This window comes from Anopheles arabiensis, chromosome 2 (assembly GCF_016920715.1).
Source record: "Anopheles arabiensis isolate DONGOLA chromosome 2, AaraD3, whole genome shotgun sequence".
Lineage (NCBI taxonomy): Eukaryota > Metazoa > Arthropoda > Insecta > Diptera > Culicidae > Anopheles > Anopheles arabiensis.
In genome coordinates, this window is record NC_053517.1 from 33,290,786 (window position 1) to 33,310,253 (window position 19,468).

The 19,468-nt window shown below is 45.9% G+C and overlaps 1 protein-coding gene across 4 annotated transcripts in view; it reads right to left on the reverse strand.

Annotated features, from left to right (window-relative positions):
• The window catches only part of LOC120896462, a 46,541-nt gene that overhangs the window by 11,901 nt on the left and 15,172 nt on the right, over positions 1-19,468 (reverse strand). For 2 of the 4 annotated variants that reach the window (XM_040300597.1, XM_040300594.1), the window contains exons 1-2: positions 5,447-5,788; positions 2,608-2,867 (exon numbers count right to left, since the gene is read on the reverse strand). In XM_040300597.1, the coding sequence (XP_040156531.1) occupies positions 2,608-2,667 (60 nt within the window). In that variant the 5' untranslated portion in view covers positions 2,668-2,867; positions 5,447-5,788. Of the gene's footprint in view, positions 1-2,607; positions 2,868-5,446; positions 5,789-19,468 lie in introns of those variants that run through there. The other 2 variants (XM_040300595.1, XM_040300596.1) reach the window with 1 other exon arrangement.

The window sequence follows — 19,468 nt, forward strand, 5'->3', positions numbered from 1 at the left end:
AGATAAACATAATGGAGAACTGTGAACGGTGAATAGGCAACATGCAAAGATTCCAGCATAATGCATCATATAAAATTGCCAACTGCTAATCTGCTTCCCGTAACCTAATCGGCCACCGTTCGGCACTGTGCGAGAGGGTAAAAAATGAAAACATTCAAAATTGCACAGGCAGCTAAGAGTGAGACTTCCCGATTGAATGTAATTCAATTAAAAGCAAGTGAAGAAAGTAGCACACAAAACTAAGCGGCGAAAATAATGCAATTGTAGAAGGGAAACCCCACTTTTCCTCTATTTTCGCTCATTCACAGCACACGATCAAACTTCAGTTCATCCCGTCGGCAGGGTCGGCTGGGCCGATTTTCACCCATTTACTGGCGACGATTTAAAGTCCATTTTGAAGAGTTTTCTTTGAGTGCATCTACTGTTGTGGCTGTCGTAGTGAGAGTTTTCCCTTAGATAAGTTGTACTTTTTCGCACGTGCATATCCGCCCGATGGCTGAAAGTGGTGAAAGTGACACAAAATAATGCACAGTGCAGTTTTATATTTTAATGAGTGCCGATTGTCTGTGCACCTTGCCGGGTGCGTGCAGGGTGTGTGCAGTGTGGCCGATCGCTCGGAATGCAGCGATCATTCGGCACCTTCCATTGTTATTACGGCGCGATGGGAACGCGATGGTGAAGGAAAACAGCCCCCCCAGTATGAACGATCGATGTCACACGTAGCGGCAATCTGCATGGAAAACCAAACCGCATAGTGCTGGCGCGATGGATCGCGCACTGGAAAGCGTTTCAGGCGAAGGTGAAAGTTTTGTATGCTGCAGAGTTTGGGTTTTCCCCGGCCTGGCAGGAGCAGCGAAGACCTTGGCGAACGAGCGTTTCCCACCAAAGAGGAGGTTAACCGTTCTTCGCTCGGCGCTCATTATAATTCTTTGTTTTGTCACCGATTTACCACCGATCTGGCGCTGTTGATGAGTTTATGAATTGTTGGAGCTTTTAAGGGGAGGGGAACTCGCTTTTTATGGCCCTGTTGAGGGTTTGAGCAATAAAATGGTACCGAATGGCTTTCGCGCGCTAAGTAAGACGGTAAAGTGTACCAATTACGTGCACCGGATTTCGGTAAAGTTGTATTTGCTTCAAAAGCTCACGGCAGGTAGTAAAACATCGGTGTCGAGTGTTTCGTCAGCAAGGCGATTTTCTAACTAGCTTTATGAGTGCTGTAAGCTTTATGAAAGTCTCATTAAAATATCGGACAGATCATTGTGAGGATCGTTTCTTCAATTCACATTTGTTTGAATTGATGTTTCTACCATAATGTATCTTTTGTTATATAAAACATAAAATCAATTAGTTCGTAAAAAAAAACATTTCATATTCTAGCTGTAAAGTGTTTTCAATTTGTTCGCTATGCATAGAGAAAATACCATCACAAACATACCCTGTTATTACAATACCGCCCAGTCGTTACTCTACTTCTATTTTTTGACTTTGTTACGCGGCTTGATTGCATCGATATGATACGACAGAGTGCGGCACAGAGCCTCGTCAAATCGATAACGATCACATAAGACACATTATGACCTCACGTAATCCTTGTCTAGCTTATCAACGTGATCCGACAGACATTACGAATACATGGGGTACTTTTCGTAGAAACACGAGTGCAAGTGCCGAATTATGTTAGTGTAACACTCTTCACGTACCAACGGCTAATTGTTACTAGGAAACGTACGTACGCGCGTTACGTGATGGTTCCAGCAATCGAACAGAAAGGATCTGCGTACGCTACGCAATGATAGCAACGCAACTGAACGGAATTACCTAAATTTACATCTCACTCCGAATGTGGCACTTTGTTTACGTCTTGCTTTATGATTTGTATGCGCCGCACTTCCTGCTGCGTATAATTGTGAGGATTCCAATAAAAAAATGAAGCCCAACATTACCTACACACGAACCTACGTTTATAAGCGGTTTTAATAAACCTTTTAGATAACCCTTCCTGCTTCATCTTCTTCACTCTTCTTCAATGCAGTAAATCTGTGTAAAACTGGGCCATCTCTACAGAAAGAGAGAATGAAGAGAGAAAGGGAGAAGCGGAGGGATAAAAAAGGCCTCCCGCCTCTCATTGAGTTCGTTCCGCACATTAATGTGCAGCGGCGCAGTTTGAGGCAAGGCCTTGATTGCAGCTAAATGCTAAATCGCCGAAAGGGCAACAGGTAGCACCTTCCAGGCTGTTAAACCAAGGTGCAAGGAGCAAAGAAATGCGAAGAAAAAAACGAAATGTGCTGGAAATAAAAATCGAATTATAAATAACGATTTCCAGCCACGGCTATCGCGGACGCGAGCGGCCGAGTGAGCAAGCGAGCGAGCCACCATAACTGTTGATCGTTCGCCTTTTATCCGGGTGGAAAGCTGCCATGTGTTGTTTTTCGTTTTCATTCCAATCGGCCGAACTGTTTTCCAGCAAGCGTTTTTGCTTTTGGCTTGTCTCGATGGGGAAAAAAGCCAATCGGGAAGGAAATACATCACCAGGAGTATTGTGGTGTGCTCAAACCTTATGATTGCCTTAAGGACATTTCCTCGTTTCGGTCCCATAGCCCGACTTACCTCGAGTACTGTGAATAGTAGCACGAACGTCGCGACCAAGGATCGCATTCGGTTGCCCATCGTTTTTTCGTTCGCTGTTTCGTGTCGCAGAGTTTTTCGTGCTCGCAGTTTGTTGCTGCGTGGTTTTGTTTTTTGGTTGCAAGGGCCGCTTCGTTTGCGGACGTCCTGTTTCGTTCGGTTACTTTTTCGTTCACAATGTTTGCTCCTCAATATCGCACTACAACGGTCTATGGCAGCAGTTGGTACAGTTTATCCGTTATCTGGGAAAGGTAAGAAGAAAAATGGGAAAATTAGGAGAGTTAGTTACTGGTTATATGGATATGAAACATGGAATCGATTCTCTCACACATCGCTAAGCTTGATTTAACAAAACAGCTGAAAATGCTTTTAATCTTATCCGTATACAAACTATTAAGCTAAGCACGGTTAAGCTTTTGCCGTGTTAAACAATCCTTTTTTCAGAAAGTGACAACATCATATCTTAAACGCGCTAAAAGACACACTCAGTTAGCAGAATCGTGTCCCGAAGCTTACGTATCGCAAATCAAGCATTGCAAACGCAAGGGCGCTTAAGCCGTCCTACTTAATCCATCGTTTTCCGCTTGTGCGTCATGATGGTCGCTGCGTACAAAAAACTGATCCCCTTTCCAACGCCACGCAACCTTCACGCTTCTCCTCTTCTCAGGGTGTTTCGTGAAGGCACGGCATCAGACGCTCCGCTACAGAACGGTAAATCTCCGGTGCGTTACTTGCCACCGTGTGGCACGAGCTTTGAACCCGTCCAACGGCGAACACGGTTTGACAGCGACAAATTACGTAATGGGCTCAGGCCATCACACAAATACGCCAAAACGTTACGATGCACACGTCGAAGCCGACACTACAAAACGACTCAGCTGCTGCTTTTGGGCAACCGGGGAATTTACTGCGATGGAATTAGCCCCAGCTGGAACGGGCAACCCAGAGGCCCGAATATTTATTGCACACTTTTTTTTTACCAGTCGCTCTTTAGCGGTTTTCTCCGCTTCTGTTTATGCTACCATTTATGCTACTTTGCAGCAGCTCATTGCACGGTTCTCGGCGAGATTTGGCACGGATAAGAACGAAGAAGCCTTTTTTTATTCCTTCTACCGAATCATGACCGAGTGGTGTAAAACAAGTGCGGACAAGCTAATTGAGCTGTTTGGAGTTTAATTGTGGTGTGCGTGTTTTTTCTTGTTTTCATTTGTATTCCACACAGTGATCGATTTCAACAAGATCGAGATTTTAAACCTCTTTCAACACAAGTATTGGTAATGGAAGTCGCACTCGATGCTGTATTTTAAAAGTCGAAGGCAATGCTTAGCGCTGCTAACCACTGAGCAAAGATAATCGTCCCCGCAGTGTCTACTTTCTCCTTCACGATCGGGACATTGGCAGTGCTGCTCCATTGCTGAGGGAAAAGCACACTCTGCCGGGATGGCGCTCGAAACGTGTGTGTGTGTGTGCGTTTGTGTGTCCCAGGCAGATCCGGTTCCGCTGCACTGCACCTACTGCAAACCAGTTGCCATTCATTCACTTTCACACACATACACACGGTCACGCGGTCACGATCGAACCTTTCTTTCGACACTACGTTTGAATCCTCAATAAAGCGATCGTTCCGGGGTCCGAAGTTTTTCACCGCTTCACCATTTTTCACACATCACACTAATCCATCATATTTCTCAGACGAGGAAAGGTTGCCTTTAACTTTCGATGTTCTACATTTTACAGGTGTTTTGGTCGAAGGGAGAGGATGTTGGTCGTTACACGTTTGCTACCAAACGGAGGACTGATGATTGATCGGTATGAAATTTCGAACAAAAAAAACCCTGCACACACATCCGGAAACGGCACTTTCACGTGGTTGGCTGACGTTTGGTAGCGGACAGGCATGGAAGGCATTTTTTTTCTCGGGTCAGTTATTCCCCATAGTTCACAGCGTTTGACCTCGGGGCCGTACTGTTAAGAAAGTAAAGATCACTCAAGAAAGTACAAGCGTTCGGCGCAATATGATCGAGGATTTTAATTTCATTAAATTTCGTAAAGGCAGGATGATAATATTTCACTTTCACTACTGCTTCGTACGATAGTTGATGTTTAAAGCAACAGAGAACTAAACCACATAGTTTTGTTTGTTGAAATATTTCGTCCTTAGCCATCAGCGTCATATTTAAAACCCTTCAAAATATTCGTTTTAAATATTCACTACACAGATACATATGTACACACAAACACACACAAGTACACAATTTGCTAAATAGGATATCATCAACCATTTTTGAACCAATTCCAATGCATCTGCGCAACTTAATATCCGCTCTTACACTGCGCGTTTTCGAACCGTTTTTTGCCCGTCCCGATTTTCACGCGTGTGCAGGCTACAGGTGTACTACATCCGCAACCGGCTACTCGCAACCGTTTTGGTTCGGGGCTTCGATACGCATCACATGCGCGAACTAGCTGTTGTTTGCCGTTTCTTGCCCGCGGTCCGAATAAAAATATGTAATAAAATTCCGAAAAGCAGCGCTCGACGCCCCGTGCTGCAACTGTTGCGGAAAAACGGTGTGAGAGTTATATCTGGGTCACTGGGAGAATGTAGTATAATTTCACTACATGCGTTCACGATCGATCGTGATTTCTTATGGTGCTTTAAACGGCTGCCAACCGGGGCCCCGCATTAGTGCGAGCGTCTTAAACGGGATTAACGTCAACGGATCAAGCCTAACAATCGCTTCATCGCTTAACTCAACCTTCAAGGCGCGGAGGGACTGTATGCCACAGTGGCGGGGCCCTCTTCCCGGGATCTTCAACTTACACTTTAACATGTAAAAGCACAGGCTCGCTGGTTTGGTGTGGAAATTCGCAACCACTGCGTTGATGCGCTGCTACACGGCACACACTAACCTCGGGCACAATCGTACACAAACACCTCCAGTGCCCCTGCCCCACACGCACCGGTACACAAATCCACACGCACAAAACCCGTACGACCTGTCCACCAAGCGGTAGCACTAAACTAGCACTCCAAACTCAGCAACTGGACCCGATCTCTGTTTCCCTGGATGGACGCCGACGTGATTCCGGACGTCGGTCTCGCGGACTGTGGTACCACCCGTGCTGTTGCTCCGTTTGCGACCGTCGCGTTTCGAAAGTAGCGCTCAACTGAACGCTGGCCGACCGGTGCGCACCGTGCCGAGCGCTTTGCCGCATGCGCTGAGTGCCCGTTACGCCGGCCTGCCCGGAGCTCCCACTTGCTTGCTTTCCAATTTTCCTTCCCTCTGTCTCGCTCTCGTTCGTCGTCGTCGTCGTCGAGACGAGACTTTCTTTTCTCTCCCCCTTGCTAGCAGTCAAGTACTACTACCGCCCGTTCCACCAAGCAACGCACGCGCAGCAAAGCTGTCTGTGGAAAGCTGTGTGCTCGCCGTGCGGCCTTCACTCATCCGTTTTGCGTGCAGCTTCTTTCTCTGCTGGTTGGTGGTGGTGTTGCTGGTGGAGAGCAAAAAAGTAACAACGGGAAGAAAGAAAGGTGCAGCAATATCCCCGTTGCTCCCGCTTTATCTTGAAGCACTAAACTGGGAGGGGAAGGTTCGCAAGCGATGCTGCCGAGGGTGAGCTGTTGTGAGCGGCACCGGGCAGTGAGGGCAACTTTCTCGAAACTCGATCGAGCAGGCTAAGAAGCGGGTGGGGGTTGAGATGTAACGTTCGGTGAGGGGGATCGGGGGGATCGCCCCCAGCACACTCAAACCCTGCCGGGTGATCTCACTTTCATTTTCGTTGCGTGAGTGACCGTGTTGGTGGTGCTCTTTTCTTTTCCTTTTTGCACCATTGGTGCTCCGCCGCAAAGTAACTCCCGTCGCAAGGGAGGGGGAGATCGAGGGGATGGTATCGAATTCCAGAAAACTCCCCAAAAGCCACCTCCTCCACCTTCAGCAAAATGGTCGGGGGATGGTTGTCGCTCTTTTTTTTATACACAGTTTTCTTTTATTAACTGACGAGACTCTCAAATCAACGTGGCGATGATGATGATGATGATGATCGTGATGATGTTTGCGCACTGATAAATCATTCAAACGAGAAAGTTGTGCGTTCGGTCGGATCTACGGCCGATGCTGCGCCCAGGGTGTTTGGCCTAGGAATTTCAAATGGTTTCGCAAATAGATTTGCAGTGAATTGTGTATTCCGCACGAAGGTACAATGCTTTGGCGGAAGAAATTGAGAGCATTTTGTCAACGACAACCTTCAATCAGGATGTATCAACGTGTGAGCATCCGGGATCAGGGATCAACACCAAGCAGACTGGGGTTTTTTGACGTAGTAAGACTTTCTTTTTCTTACCTTCACTGTCGCAGTCGGGTTCGTCGCTTCTGTCCTTGAACGACATGTTTAACTTTCCGTCACTTTTGTGTCCCATAAACTGTTTTTTTTTTGCACACGCTCCCCATCAGGTCAATCGACAAGCGTAGGCCGGTATGGCTTGCATAATTTCACCACGCCTGCACCCGGATACCGTCTAGTGAGCCGGATGTGGGTTATTTGGCGCCTGGATGCATGTTTTACGACCTGCACGTCACTTGTTTGCCTGTTGTTCGACTGTACAAAGCTTGGCCAACCATGGACTGTTTGGATGTAGCGTGCGTTCATTGAACAACGTTTTACCACAATGATCACAACCGGGGCAAAGAAGATCGTGGCGCCGTGGCGTTTACTTTTAATTTCTTCCCTTTCCTATTGGGCTCTTTCTCTCTCTGTCTTCCTTGTGGCCCTCCCTTTGGGGGCGCTCTGGTTACGCGCTTTGGAAAAATCCCTTCACGTGATCGATTACAAGACCGACCACGACCTACTTCCCTTTCCGCAAAAATGCTGTCGATCGCTCGGCAAGGATGGGCCTAGTGGGGCAGTGGCGAAGCTTTGCGTCACTTCCATTACGTGATTATCCGGGGGCGGACGAGCGGTTGGGGATCGATGTGAAGATCCGTTTTGGCTTCCGGTGACTCATCGAAACGTCCTGCTCGTTTGGAAGTGAAATTGCTCAATAGATGTAATGGAATTATGATGGTTCGCCGTGCATGATTTCATCGCCGGGCACTTCACGCTCTCGAAGTTTCGGAACGGCACGGACGCACCACTGAGCAAGCGCTAGCCCATTATTCGGAGAAAGCTTGCACGGTGGATGGTTGTAACATTTTGCTCGCACGTACCGAAAAGGTTAGTGAAATAAATTACTAACGCAGGTAGATGCACAGTTTTAGTGATGATTAGACACTTTTTGTTTTCTTCTCTCGTGCTCCTTGCGGCGGCTTTCCCTCGGCCGTTTGGGGCTGAGTTGTGTTGAATTCGCTTTTGCTCGAAACAGATCGCACCATTTCTAGCAAACGCCCTGTAACCCATATCATATGATGGATAACCCTTTTGTCCCTTTGATCCTTGCTTTCGCGACCCCGTGTGCATCACTTTCCCTTGCGGGTCCCGGTGCGCGTGTTTTCATCGTCGATTTCGTCTACTGATGGTGGCCCGTGCAATCGAGACACCGGTCAACGGCACTTGCACCTTTTCGGTAAAGGCACCGAAGCACACACACCGCAAACATCAACAAGACCACCGGCCTGCGAATGTGGGTCACAAGCGGGCGGCCTGCTGCAAGATAAAAGAACCGATCCGAACCCGACTGAGAGGAGGGGATCCGGGGATCGGGGTAATTATTTCAGCGCCGATCATTACGTATCGTACGCGGTGCGGCGCCCCTTTCGACGCTTGCTGCACGGGTTCGATATTCCGCAGTTTGGTTTGGATCCGGGCAGTGTTCCGGAGCGTTTTTTTTGTGGTTGCTGTTATTGCAGCGGAGTGCGTAATTATTGTTGTTTCGTGCACCTTATCAACGGTGTGGTTATTAAATGGTGGAAACAAAATTTTTACTACAACAAAAAACTGTGTATTCGAAGATGAGAGCTCGCTGGGGTGGAAGGAAGTGACAAGGTGGACAATAATTGGATCTGGTACCTTGGACGGCAGTTTTTTCTTTTTCCCTCTTTCCTGGTTTGTCGCTGTCGCGATCTGGGTGGATTCAGGGATGTGTAATTTTCCAATTACAAATTGAAACAAAGTGAGAAACGTACTGATGGTTTTGTTTTATTTTTATGAAAATGAATAATTATACCAGGATTGGTTTTGTATTTGATACTTGCACATATGTTGCACTACCACATTTCATATGTTTCATACAGCAGAACAGAACAATTATAAGTGATTGATTTTCATGACTTCAAATTCCATCACGTCTTTCATTCACGTTGTGATCGCGAATTGGATACTTTGCTCAGACTTAAATGATTGCAAATAAATAAAAAATGACCACACCAAGCCGGAAAAAGCCCATGCCCTTTTAAATTTTAAAACAGCATAAACGAAAAAACCAAGCTGACCACAGCGCAACAAAGCAACGCCCCGGGTCGGCACCCCAACAACAGCTCGTGGTTATTTGTCAGCATTAATTTAACCCGATAGCATCCCCGCGAACGACGGAAGTGAAGGCAGCCAAAAATTAAACCTGTCATTTAATTATCGACGTTTAGCGGCGATGTTGATGCCGATGGTTCCCTTTTTTTTACTGCTGCTGCTACTGACTCTCGTCTGTTCTGGAGCGGCTCTGCGTATGGGCCGCAAAAATGGACCACACCACCAACCTTGAAACGGGACAAGCCCACAGTGCAACCGGACGAGTTGCTTCTGATCGAGCGCGATCGAGATCGCTTCTCTGGCAGGGGTTTGCCTGCTAATGATGATTGTTCATAATGCAACCGCAAGCCACTCGTGCACCAGAGCGCATTCCAAAACGCTGGGAGTGATCCGTTTGTTTGCGTATGTTTGTCCCGTGCTTCACCGTTGCATTGGTTGTTGGGACGACTCGTATGCGAGAGCTCTTTCTTTCCCGCCCGTTTCGGTTTCTGCGATACTTTCCCCGGTGATTCTTTCTGTCAAAATCACCAGACTCGGCACGTAATGCGCGATTTTGGGGGGTAACGAAAAAGTGAAACTGGCTTGTTTTTATTTTCCCATTTGCAGTGCGAAAGTATTTACGGATTTCTTGTTCGATCATAAAATTGTACCATATTGCAAGCACCAGTTTGCGATACGGCACAGTGTCGAGATCGGAAGAGATCAAGCGCATTCTGAGCGCGGGGTTCCGCGGTACGCCACAGTACAATATATACGGATGTTGTGCGTTGTGAACCAGAAATATTGCTGGAACCACCAATCACTGTTTTTTATTAAACCACGCTGCGCTCAGCGAACACGATTTCGAAAGGAAATTATTTAACGAAATGTTTACGACAGGACGGCATCAATATTGACTTTCTTTGTCGAAAAAGTGCGATGTGATAATGCGAATATAATAATAGCCTTTATTCCCCGTTGCTATTAGAGCACACAGAACCGGGAATCGTTTATAAAAAGAAGTAACATTCATAAAAGAAAACCACATCCCCAATAACAACACCTTTGGAAGAAATGTTACATTCAACCATTCTGGCGATGAACAGTCGGCTTTACTCGGAAGCATAAATATAGCCAAAGCAAAGGGGGGAAACGACACAAACCGATGCATGTCACAGATGGGTCGTTCAATAAATAAGCTTTATTTTGTGCTGTCTGGGTTTCCATCGCAGAAGAAAGCGGTGCTCGACTTTCCTTTGCTTTGGTGGAACTACACTTTATACAGCGAATGGTACCGAAAAAAACGGCAACGATACCATAACAAACGTGTTTGTTTGCAGGTAAAAGGCAGGCTGTACTAAATTTCAGTTCCGCCTTCGAAATATCGATCGTCCATTTAAGTATCGTATTAACGCTCCAAAACGGAAGACAAAAAGGTCGATTTTTTTTAGCGAAATTATATTGACAATCAAGCTCCACGCGATCGGAACGATTCATACTGAATATATAGAAAACACATAAACAACTGAGCAGGTAAGAAACCACGTAACGTTAAATTTTTGGGCTCTCATTTCCTCACCGTTGCATAAAGGAGCATCATCTAATGATTCCAGCAAATTGAACAAATTTCTCACGTATCTGACAAATCTCTCATGTCATATCCATATACACCAACGATCGGACTCTTCATCAGCAGTGCGCCGTAGCAGGTGGGCCCAGTGTGTGCACCCGTGGAGATAAAACCACCCGCAAGGAATCGATCAACACACCATTAACCGTCGCTTCCTCCATCGAGAATCAATCGACCCCAGGCACACGTTCCTTCACACAGACACACACACGCAACCGATACCGGTAGGGTTTCGGAACCCTTTTCTCGAGTGATTGATTTATTGTGCTCACCCACGGTTACGGTATGCGCAAGCGCATCCCAATGCACGCTGGCGCATGACGATGCGCATCGAGTTTCCGTCCCACCGGGTGTAAGGAAGCTGAACAACGCTGAATAAGAAAGACTGACGAGTTTGATTTCTTTTTACTCTTCACCGCCCAACTGGTTGCTTTGATGTGGTGAGCCAAAACGGGGGGCGTTGCCGTGCCGAAAAGGATACAAACAACTTCAATGCGCGGTGTATGTCAAACAAGCGACGAACCCTCCTTGCCTTGTTACTCTCTGCACAGAAATCAGAGTGTTCTTCCCCGCTTCCCGCGTGCTTTTACACTCATTTCCTTTTGTTTTGATATGTTTTTTTCTTTCTCTACTTAGTGGCCGTCATCAATGAGTTCAGCTGATCAGTGAAGAATGGAATTTAAATCAATTTATGCACGTTCCCGCGTGCTTCCTTTTAGTGGCATGAAAATCGATACTCTGTTCTCAGCAAAGCCATCCGATTAGATCAGGCGTGTTTACAATCTTTTATCCCTTTTTCGTCTACAAGAGATCGGGAGCCACAGGTATGGTGCGTAATTAAAAATGTATTAAAAGGATTCACTTTCGTTCCCGCATTAACCAACGCGGCGGCCATCCTGCGGCAGGGCAGCGTGACTGTTTAATGTGTATGGTAGAAAAATAAGGTACAGGAACATTGTGGGCATGCTGTTAAAAGAAAACGTTTCGTTTACGCTCAATTTCACGCTTCATCAAATGGGTAGATTCGTTGCCCTTGCGCAACTGTCCTGATGATTAGAATAAAAATATATAAAGGATCCGCTTTGTATGCAGCACGGTCGATCAATACCGATGCTGATTGGAGGTATCGCTCTCTGTGTACCACCCAAGTAGGACACTACACAATATTGTGGTTATTCAGAAGCATAGCAGTACACATTCGCTCAACCTGCATCCTGCAAGGACGATGATGCGTAAAATATTTCTTTCACCCCGCGTACGCTAATGTGTTTGGGGCGGCATCAATCAAGTTTCCTTTTCGGCCGACCAAGCACTGAAACTAATGAAGGTTAACCGACGCACCAGGCAGTGGAGTGCGTTTCTTTAGCTCGCTACATTACTGCACCGAACAAATGACAAATAGAAGCAGTCAAATTTAAATTAAAAAAAAACAAAGCTTCCCCAAAAAAGGGCAACTCGTTAAAACGGGCATTAGTGTTTGGTGATGGTCTAACAAAATTTGAATCAAGGAAAATGCTTCATCGTACGCTCCATCATAGCCATGAAATCGGTCTGAGTGACTTGAGGAACTCAAGTAAAGTTGAAGCGAAACAAAAAGAGGTAAAACATATAAAAAGTGAAATGCTTGCCGTCAGTTCAAACGCCGGACGGGCTAACGTGAAAGGCATTTAAATTGTGTCTTTATCCATAGTTCACCGCTGCCGGTACCAACACAAAAAAGAGAGGATCTTTATTCTAACGCTTTTTGCCATGCATGAAGTGGGAACCGTATGGTTTAGTCGTTTTTTTCTTTTTAATTTTTTAATGGAACGACCTTTAATGCACTTTCTTGCGCAAACGTCACGGCGACGACTCCGCGAGAATCTTTTGCATGCCCAGTTTCAAAGACAACCAAAGCTCATCGTCAACACCAAAGGTAGTGAAAGAAAAATAACAAAACACACATCAAAACCTGTTCCGAAAACTTGACCCACTGATAATGGGATGCCTGGGATGGCTTGGCAAGGGGTTATCTTTTACACTCTCTTTTTCTCCCTGGCCTGTGTCGGGACACCATATTTGCGTTTCGTTAATTTCGTTGTGTTTGCGAGCCATTCGCTTCGATGCTCGTGTGATGGTGAGAGGGTGCGATAAAACATAGGGAAAGAGAGAGAGAGAAAAAGTTTTATGTACATATGACATCCATTCAGGCCGTGCGCAGATCGCGTAGATCGCATACCCGCGATCTTGATGACGGCACAGTGCCGAGACAGTGCAAAGGAAGGGGACACACCGACCGCACAACAGTTGGGTGAAATTGTAAACAACCATCAGTGGGTAAGCGTGATGAAGAGTGCGGACGTGGTCGTCGCACATCGGCTTAAGCCGAAACCGTTAGCGTCGGCACGTACGGAGATCTGCGCTCACCCACCAGTACGAGACGTTTCGAATCGAGATTTGTTTGTGATTTGTCTTTCTTTCTTCCGCATGAAAGTGTGCTGCTCGGTACGAAGTGGCGTCAACGGAAGCATGACCAGGAAATTGATGCTTTATAGCGAACTTAAGTGAGCAAATTTACAATCGCCACCGCGTTACAAGGCGAATCAACGCGGCAAAACTGTACGATGTGCCTGGAGGAACACATAATGCAACAACTCTGCACAGAGTTTAAAATAAGATCATTTACAAACAATTAGAAAATATATTTTCAAACATTGTTCGAGAAAATTAATGTTGCTCGTGCACTTAAAATACATGAAAAAGCTACATATTTGAGGATAATCAGCCACTATCAAGCATGCACAGCAATGTTCCTGCTTCCCGGCATTCCTCCAAATGAGGATGAAAAATTACCCCACCAACAAATCATCTCCATTGAGCTGAGCATTGAGCGAGAAAAAAAACAACACTTTTGCTATCGTACCACAAACATAGCATCATAACCCAGAAACATCGTTCTCAGCCAATGACACACCATCCGCAACCATCGCTCTTTGCTCTTGAAGGTGATAAATTACGGTGCCGTGCTGAACCACCAAATGAATAGAAAACTATGTGTTTCCCAAAACATGCCACATCACGCATTACCGCTTGAGCGGGGCACGAAGTACTTTCATTCCACTTGTCCGGGCGAACAATTGTGCTGCACCCACAAACCATCACCGAAAGTGTCCATCGCTTCCCCAATCCCCGGGGGCAATTAGAATGAAAGCCACTTGCCTGCCGGCCAGAATGTTGCTGCTTTGCAGCGAATCGTCATCGCCACTTTAAAGCTCACAGGCAACCACTCGCACAAGGTGTTGTAATGGCCCTTCGGCTGGCGGCTAATGCGCGAGACATTTATCACGCCCGTACGTACCGTGTCACGCTTTCGTCGGTGGAAGTTGAAAGATGGTTGCCGTTTAAAATCGGGCCATGGTCACTGTGCTTTGACCGCAGGGAGGGCGAGATAGTGCGAGATAGAGAGAGAAAGAGAGAGAGAGAGAGAGAGAGTGCCAGTTGTGCTGAGGTATGATCCCGATTTGATGGAGTGGCGCGTTTGGGACTGCTCTCGCGCCCTGTTGATTGACAAAGCAACAAGAGCTCTTCTGTTCCTAGCTGCCTTCTGTGAGCGGTTCTATTCGCCCTTTCATACCGGCTGCATGTTAATTAAATTCATCTTTTCACGCTGGAACATAGCATTCCAAGCAAGGCGTAATCCATTTGTGGTCCATCCATTCGGTAGGAAATGTTCTCCCTTGCCGCCAGTCATCCAGGCGCATAAAAAGGGGATCAATGCACCCGATCGACAATTTATGCATTCCCGACGCGTACGCGTTCGATTGTGAACGTGGTCAACGACCCACTTGGCCTGCGTAGCACCAGTTTCTCGCTGCTGTCGCTTGTGCCTGCCAACTGCAGGCCAAACCTGCTTGCATTCCGCTGGGTGCGTGTGGTTGCATTTCCGTGTCCGTGCCAAACCTTGGCACTGCAAATCCAGCATCCAATCGATTCCGCTTCCGCTGCACCATTTCTTGCCCCCCGCCTTGGTGCTCTCCCACTCGATGTTCCCAATCACCTAACGCGATCGGAGAAACGAAAGTCGGGGCACACGTTGCCCGTTTACCACCGCTGCGGTGAAAAACTTTCAGTTTTTATTGACCTTTTACTGCGTTCGGGCGTACCGAGCAATCGAGTGTCGATGATAACACGCCTGCAAATATCGAACTGCGATAAATGGCAATGGGAAACGCGCGTAAAATGAGTCTGTCCAAATGGGAAGAAACAAAAAAAAATCACATACACACACACGCATAATAACTGAAAATGAGCAAACGGTTTAAGCATGGTGAACTGCAGGGAAAGTGAATGATAGCTACAACCTGCTTCAGAAAAAAGTATTTCAGTTTTTAAAACCACTGTTCGCACGATTAGTGCCAAAACAAAATCGCAAAGGTTAGCGTTTGCGATCGTGATTGCAAATGCGGGATTTGCCGCGCACACGGTTTCGCACGATCAACTTTACGCTGATGAGCTTCGTTACAATCTAGCAAGCCAAACGCAGCCATTAATCCATTAGAAAGTGTGCGATTTAGATTTTTGTTTTAAAAGGCTTAGTTAAGCATGGTTTGCAGCATTGCAGCTCTGGTAGGGGTGGTCGGAAAATGTGCTCATCATTTCCACCATGCACAACTTCCTGCACAACAAGAGAGTGAGGAAAAATATGCTAATAGTGGTTCGCTGTTTGGGGTCAAAAGCGTTAATGAACGGCGAAGTGTTTTGTTCATTTAGCATTTGCTAAGCAGCTTCATCAACCCGATTGCTGTGCTGCCAAATCAAGGTACATCAAAAGAAATACATGATGTGTATGCAAAAGAAAGTAGGCAACAAACCTGATGAATTTAAATTTTAAAACAGTTTTTAATATATCACAATCCAGAGGAAGGTAAATGCTTCAAAAACTACCGCAATTAAGACAGCTAGTGTGATTCATGCGCTCTTGTCTGCAGTTGAGTAGGCCATACCTGAAACGAAAAAGAATTCGAATATAAGCATCTTGAAGCTCGGCAGCTCGGTGTGATATCGTCCCAGAATCATTATCGTCCCTTTAAACTGTACACGTTTCTTTGATTGTACCATCAAATACCAACAACTCGTCTAGCACCATCGATGGATATTTCTTAGAATGCTCTTTCAGTAGCTCTGAACACATCTCACGCTGTCCGTAACGCACCAAACTCGTCATGAGGATCTGCTTTTCATACCATAGCGTACATTCTAATCTTGCCTTTGAGATTACAATGCTGCGCCAACCATGTCACAAACTTTAAAATTCCGGGACGAAACTTAGAATCGATTTTCTCAACCACAATTGACCGCAGAACCTTTCTAAAGGGAAGAATATCGGTCAAAGCAAAGCAGAATGAATGGTAGGCGAACAAACGCGCCCTGCGTCTCACTGCGTCAATCAATTATTTATAATTTTGTTTGCCCAAATAGAAAAAGCTGAAGAAGTTGCAACTCGATGTTTTCTCCCCCCGAATGATGCGTTCCAACCACTTTCCGGATGTTTTGTGCCTCTTCTTAGGTGTCTTAGCTTCCAGCCAATCGTTGCAATGATTGACATTTCCGAAGCGACATCCGGACTGATGCATTTTTCGTCTATTTCCTCCGTTGAGTGCATTGCAAAGGGGATTGATAATTGAGAGAAGCACAGGAAGGATGATTACAGAGCGGTAAAAATAGCTAGCCCATCCGAAATCACTCAAATTGTTACATTCTTGCGTCTTTAAACAAGTGTAAATTAAAATAAATACTTTTTTCTGCCATTCGCAACAATCTACGTTTGTTTTACGACCTTTTTACGATTTTCTTAGACTCATTTTGTACTAACTTTATAATAGCCTTAGTTCATAATTCCATTTTCCATCTAGAGACACTTTACCAATCAAAGTGATATGCTCGTTATGTTTCATAAATCAATAATTTGTCACAGCTGGTATAAGTCCTGTTAAAAATTAAATTCGTCTGCTCTCTTTTTGCCTCTTCTACGCCATCGGGCGACTTATTAAAACACATCTTTTACCATGTTTTATTCATGTCACGCGTCTTTCAGCCATGGGATGATGAATCAATTCATTAGTTTTGTTCGAGATCATAAAAAAACAAGTCTTAAGCATCCAACTACCCCAAAGAAAGCTACCGCCTTTCAACCGATGTCATTGACGTCCGATTCAGTTGTCTGTTCCTTATGAGAGAAACTGCAAAACTTGTGCCACGGCCTTCGCACCCATTAACCAAGATCGCTCAAACGGAAGCAGCTTTCGATGGTACTGTTATTTTTTTTCCTCCCTGCTTAGTGTGCTTTGTTTATGGGGAGAGGAAAAAAACAACTCAACAAAAACTACCACATAAACTAAACACACACGCAGCACTTGCTCACACATGAAGCCCATGCTCAGGCCACTCCACTACCGGTAACTACCGGGTGTGTAAATCTCTTTCTCTTTATACCATCAAACGATCATCCAACTCATCCAATTCACGCAACATATCGGCGCGCATCCAAATTAGGCTTTTCTTTTTCGGCACTACACAATTGCGCATGGGGAGGGCAAAAGAAAACAGACAGCCAGCCAGCCAGCCCGCGTACCAAACTGCCCGAAGCCACGTGGATTTTCACTTTCATTTTGCGCACGAGACTGGCGCGACGGGGCGTGTTCGATGCTGCGATGATTAGAAGACGCGGAGAGTAGAAGATGAAAGTTAATGTGCCTTGTTTGGGAAAGGCAGGTAGCGGAGACTGTGCGTTTTTTTTTCTCCACTACGGTTACAGTTTGAGCATGAGTTTTTATTTTGTGCTGCTTTTTGTTCCAACTCTCGTTTGCTTTTTAGTTAGCCATTATTTTTGGAAGCGTTCCGCGCCTTTGCAACCATTGAAATCGTTCGTTCATTGACTCCGCCATCGATTGGAGTCGTTTCGTATTTCTTTTTTTCTTTTTGTTTACTTTTCTTTTCAATGCATCAACCTCACTGATGCTGGGCTTTTGTTTTGGGGAAATTTTTGTTGCATTTTCATTGCACGTCATTATCAGTGAAACGCGTTTTCGTTGGTTTAAAAGGAAAAGATGATAACCGATTAGATGGAAATGGATGCTACATGTGGGGTACAATCGGTACGTTGATAATTTGTTTTTTTTTCAACGGTTTTTGTAATTGTCTGCCATTTTGCTTTCGACCTAAAGTTGCTTTCCTCTAGAAATAGTTTTAAACAAACGATCTCCCATGCCTAACATGATTCATTATAAGTAACCAAGAATAGAAGTATTTATGCAGCGAGGCGTGTACCAGCAGCATACTTCAAACAGCATGCGACAGCACGAAAAGACTCCCCGGAAGGATTTGCCCTCCGAAACAGCATTCCATTTTCGAGCAGTTCATTAGTGGTACGGTTTGTGTCGTGCACGGTACACGGTGAACAGTAGGACAAACCGGAAAACGGAAACACACCGTTCGGTGTAGGTTGATTGATTGATCCTAGATGCGAAACGTCTGGATAAGGAACGTCGAGAACGGACCAGCCAAGCCTAAGTCTCCCTCCGTCCCAAAAAGTGATAGTAGTAACTTCAGCGGCCTCGGTGGCGTCTAGAGAGTGAAACTTTTCCCACTTTTGTCCCACGTAGGTCCCACAGCACGAACGGGTTTGCCCAGATGCATTCCATCTTGCCACGAGACCGCTCGTCGACCGCACATTTCTTAGCGTGGTCCACCTTCTCGTTAAGCCGCTGCGTTAACCACTGACATTTAAAGGAAAACATGATCTCAAGGTGATACACAACCCCGGCGCACGCTAATGCCGACTAATTCGGTTAATTTTTATCCCCATCTTGCTGCTCCCTCGGGGAGGGTAGAGAATGGCGCTGTTGGGTTTACGGTGCTTTCTTCACTCACACTTTTGTTTCACATTTCGGAACCTCAAATCTCGTGGGACGATTTCCGTAGCGCCATTCGTGAGCGAAACTGGAGCAGGACTCAGTGGGAGCGGCGAGCCTGCTGTGAAAATTGGAACTTTCTAAACCGATTCCGCTCAGCTACCCACCGATCGGGACGTGACGAAAGCGATGCTTATTCCAAATGAACTTACTTAAATATACATTGATTTCGTTTTCAGGGTCCTTAGCGATGCTATAATCTATAATCAAAAGTTTACAATCAAAAAACGGCGCAAGCTGCATAATAAATACCAAATTTATTTATTTGCGTAAGAGGGTAAGCTGGCATGTTACACGGTCACGCAATTCACAACAATTTGGCGCAAAATCTGGTTCTGCTATGGTCTAGCGCACGTGATGCAACCGCAACGCAGAGCTGCGTATTACACAAATTTGAAACGCGCGCCCTGTGACCCGAAAAATCCACCTGACAGTTACATCCATTGGCGCAACTCTAACCGCTATCGCGTAAAACAATAGCGAAAGCAAACAAGACGACTTAAACCACGATGAATCAAACACAAATACGGATGCGCTACGCTGACAGCAAACAATGTGTGTTTGTCACCGCGGCGCCACACGCGATCGCAACGGGTGGCAGCAACACGCGCGTGCGCAGTGGACGATCAATTTGGTTCGCTTCTGTACGATCGAATTTTGGATTGCATAAATTTTACGGAAACTCTGCACCAGCGCCAGCTAGGTTCGACACCTTTTGGTGTGATAAATGGGCCCACGTTAGTAAGCCCAACGCTGCAACACTGCGGGTGACAACCATGGGCCATTCACCTATTGTTCAACGCGGGTGTTGAGTAGGTTGCCACCC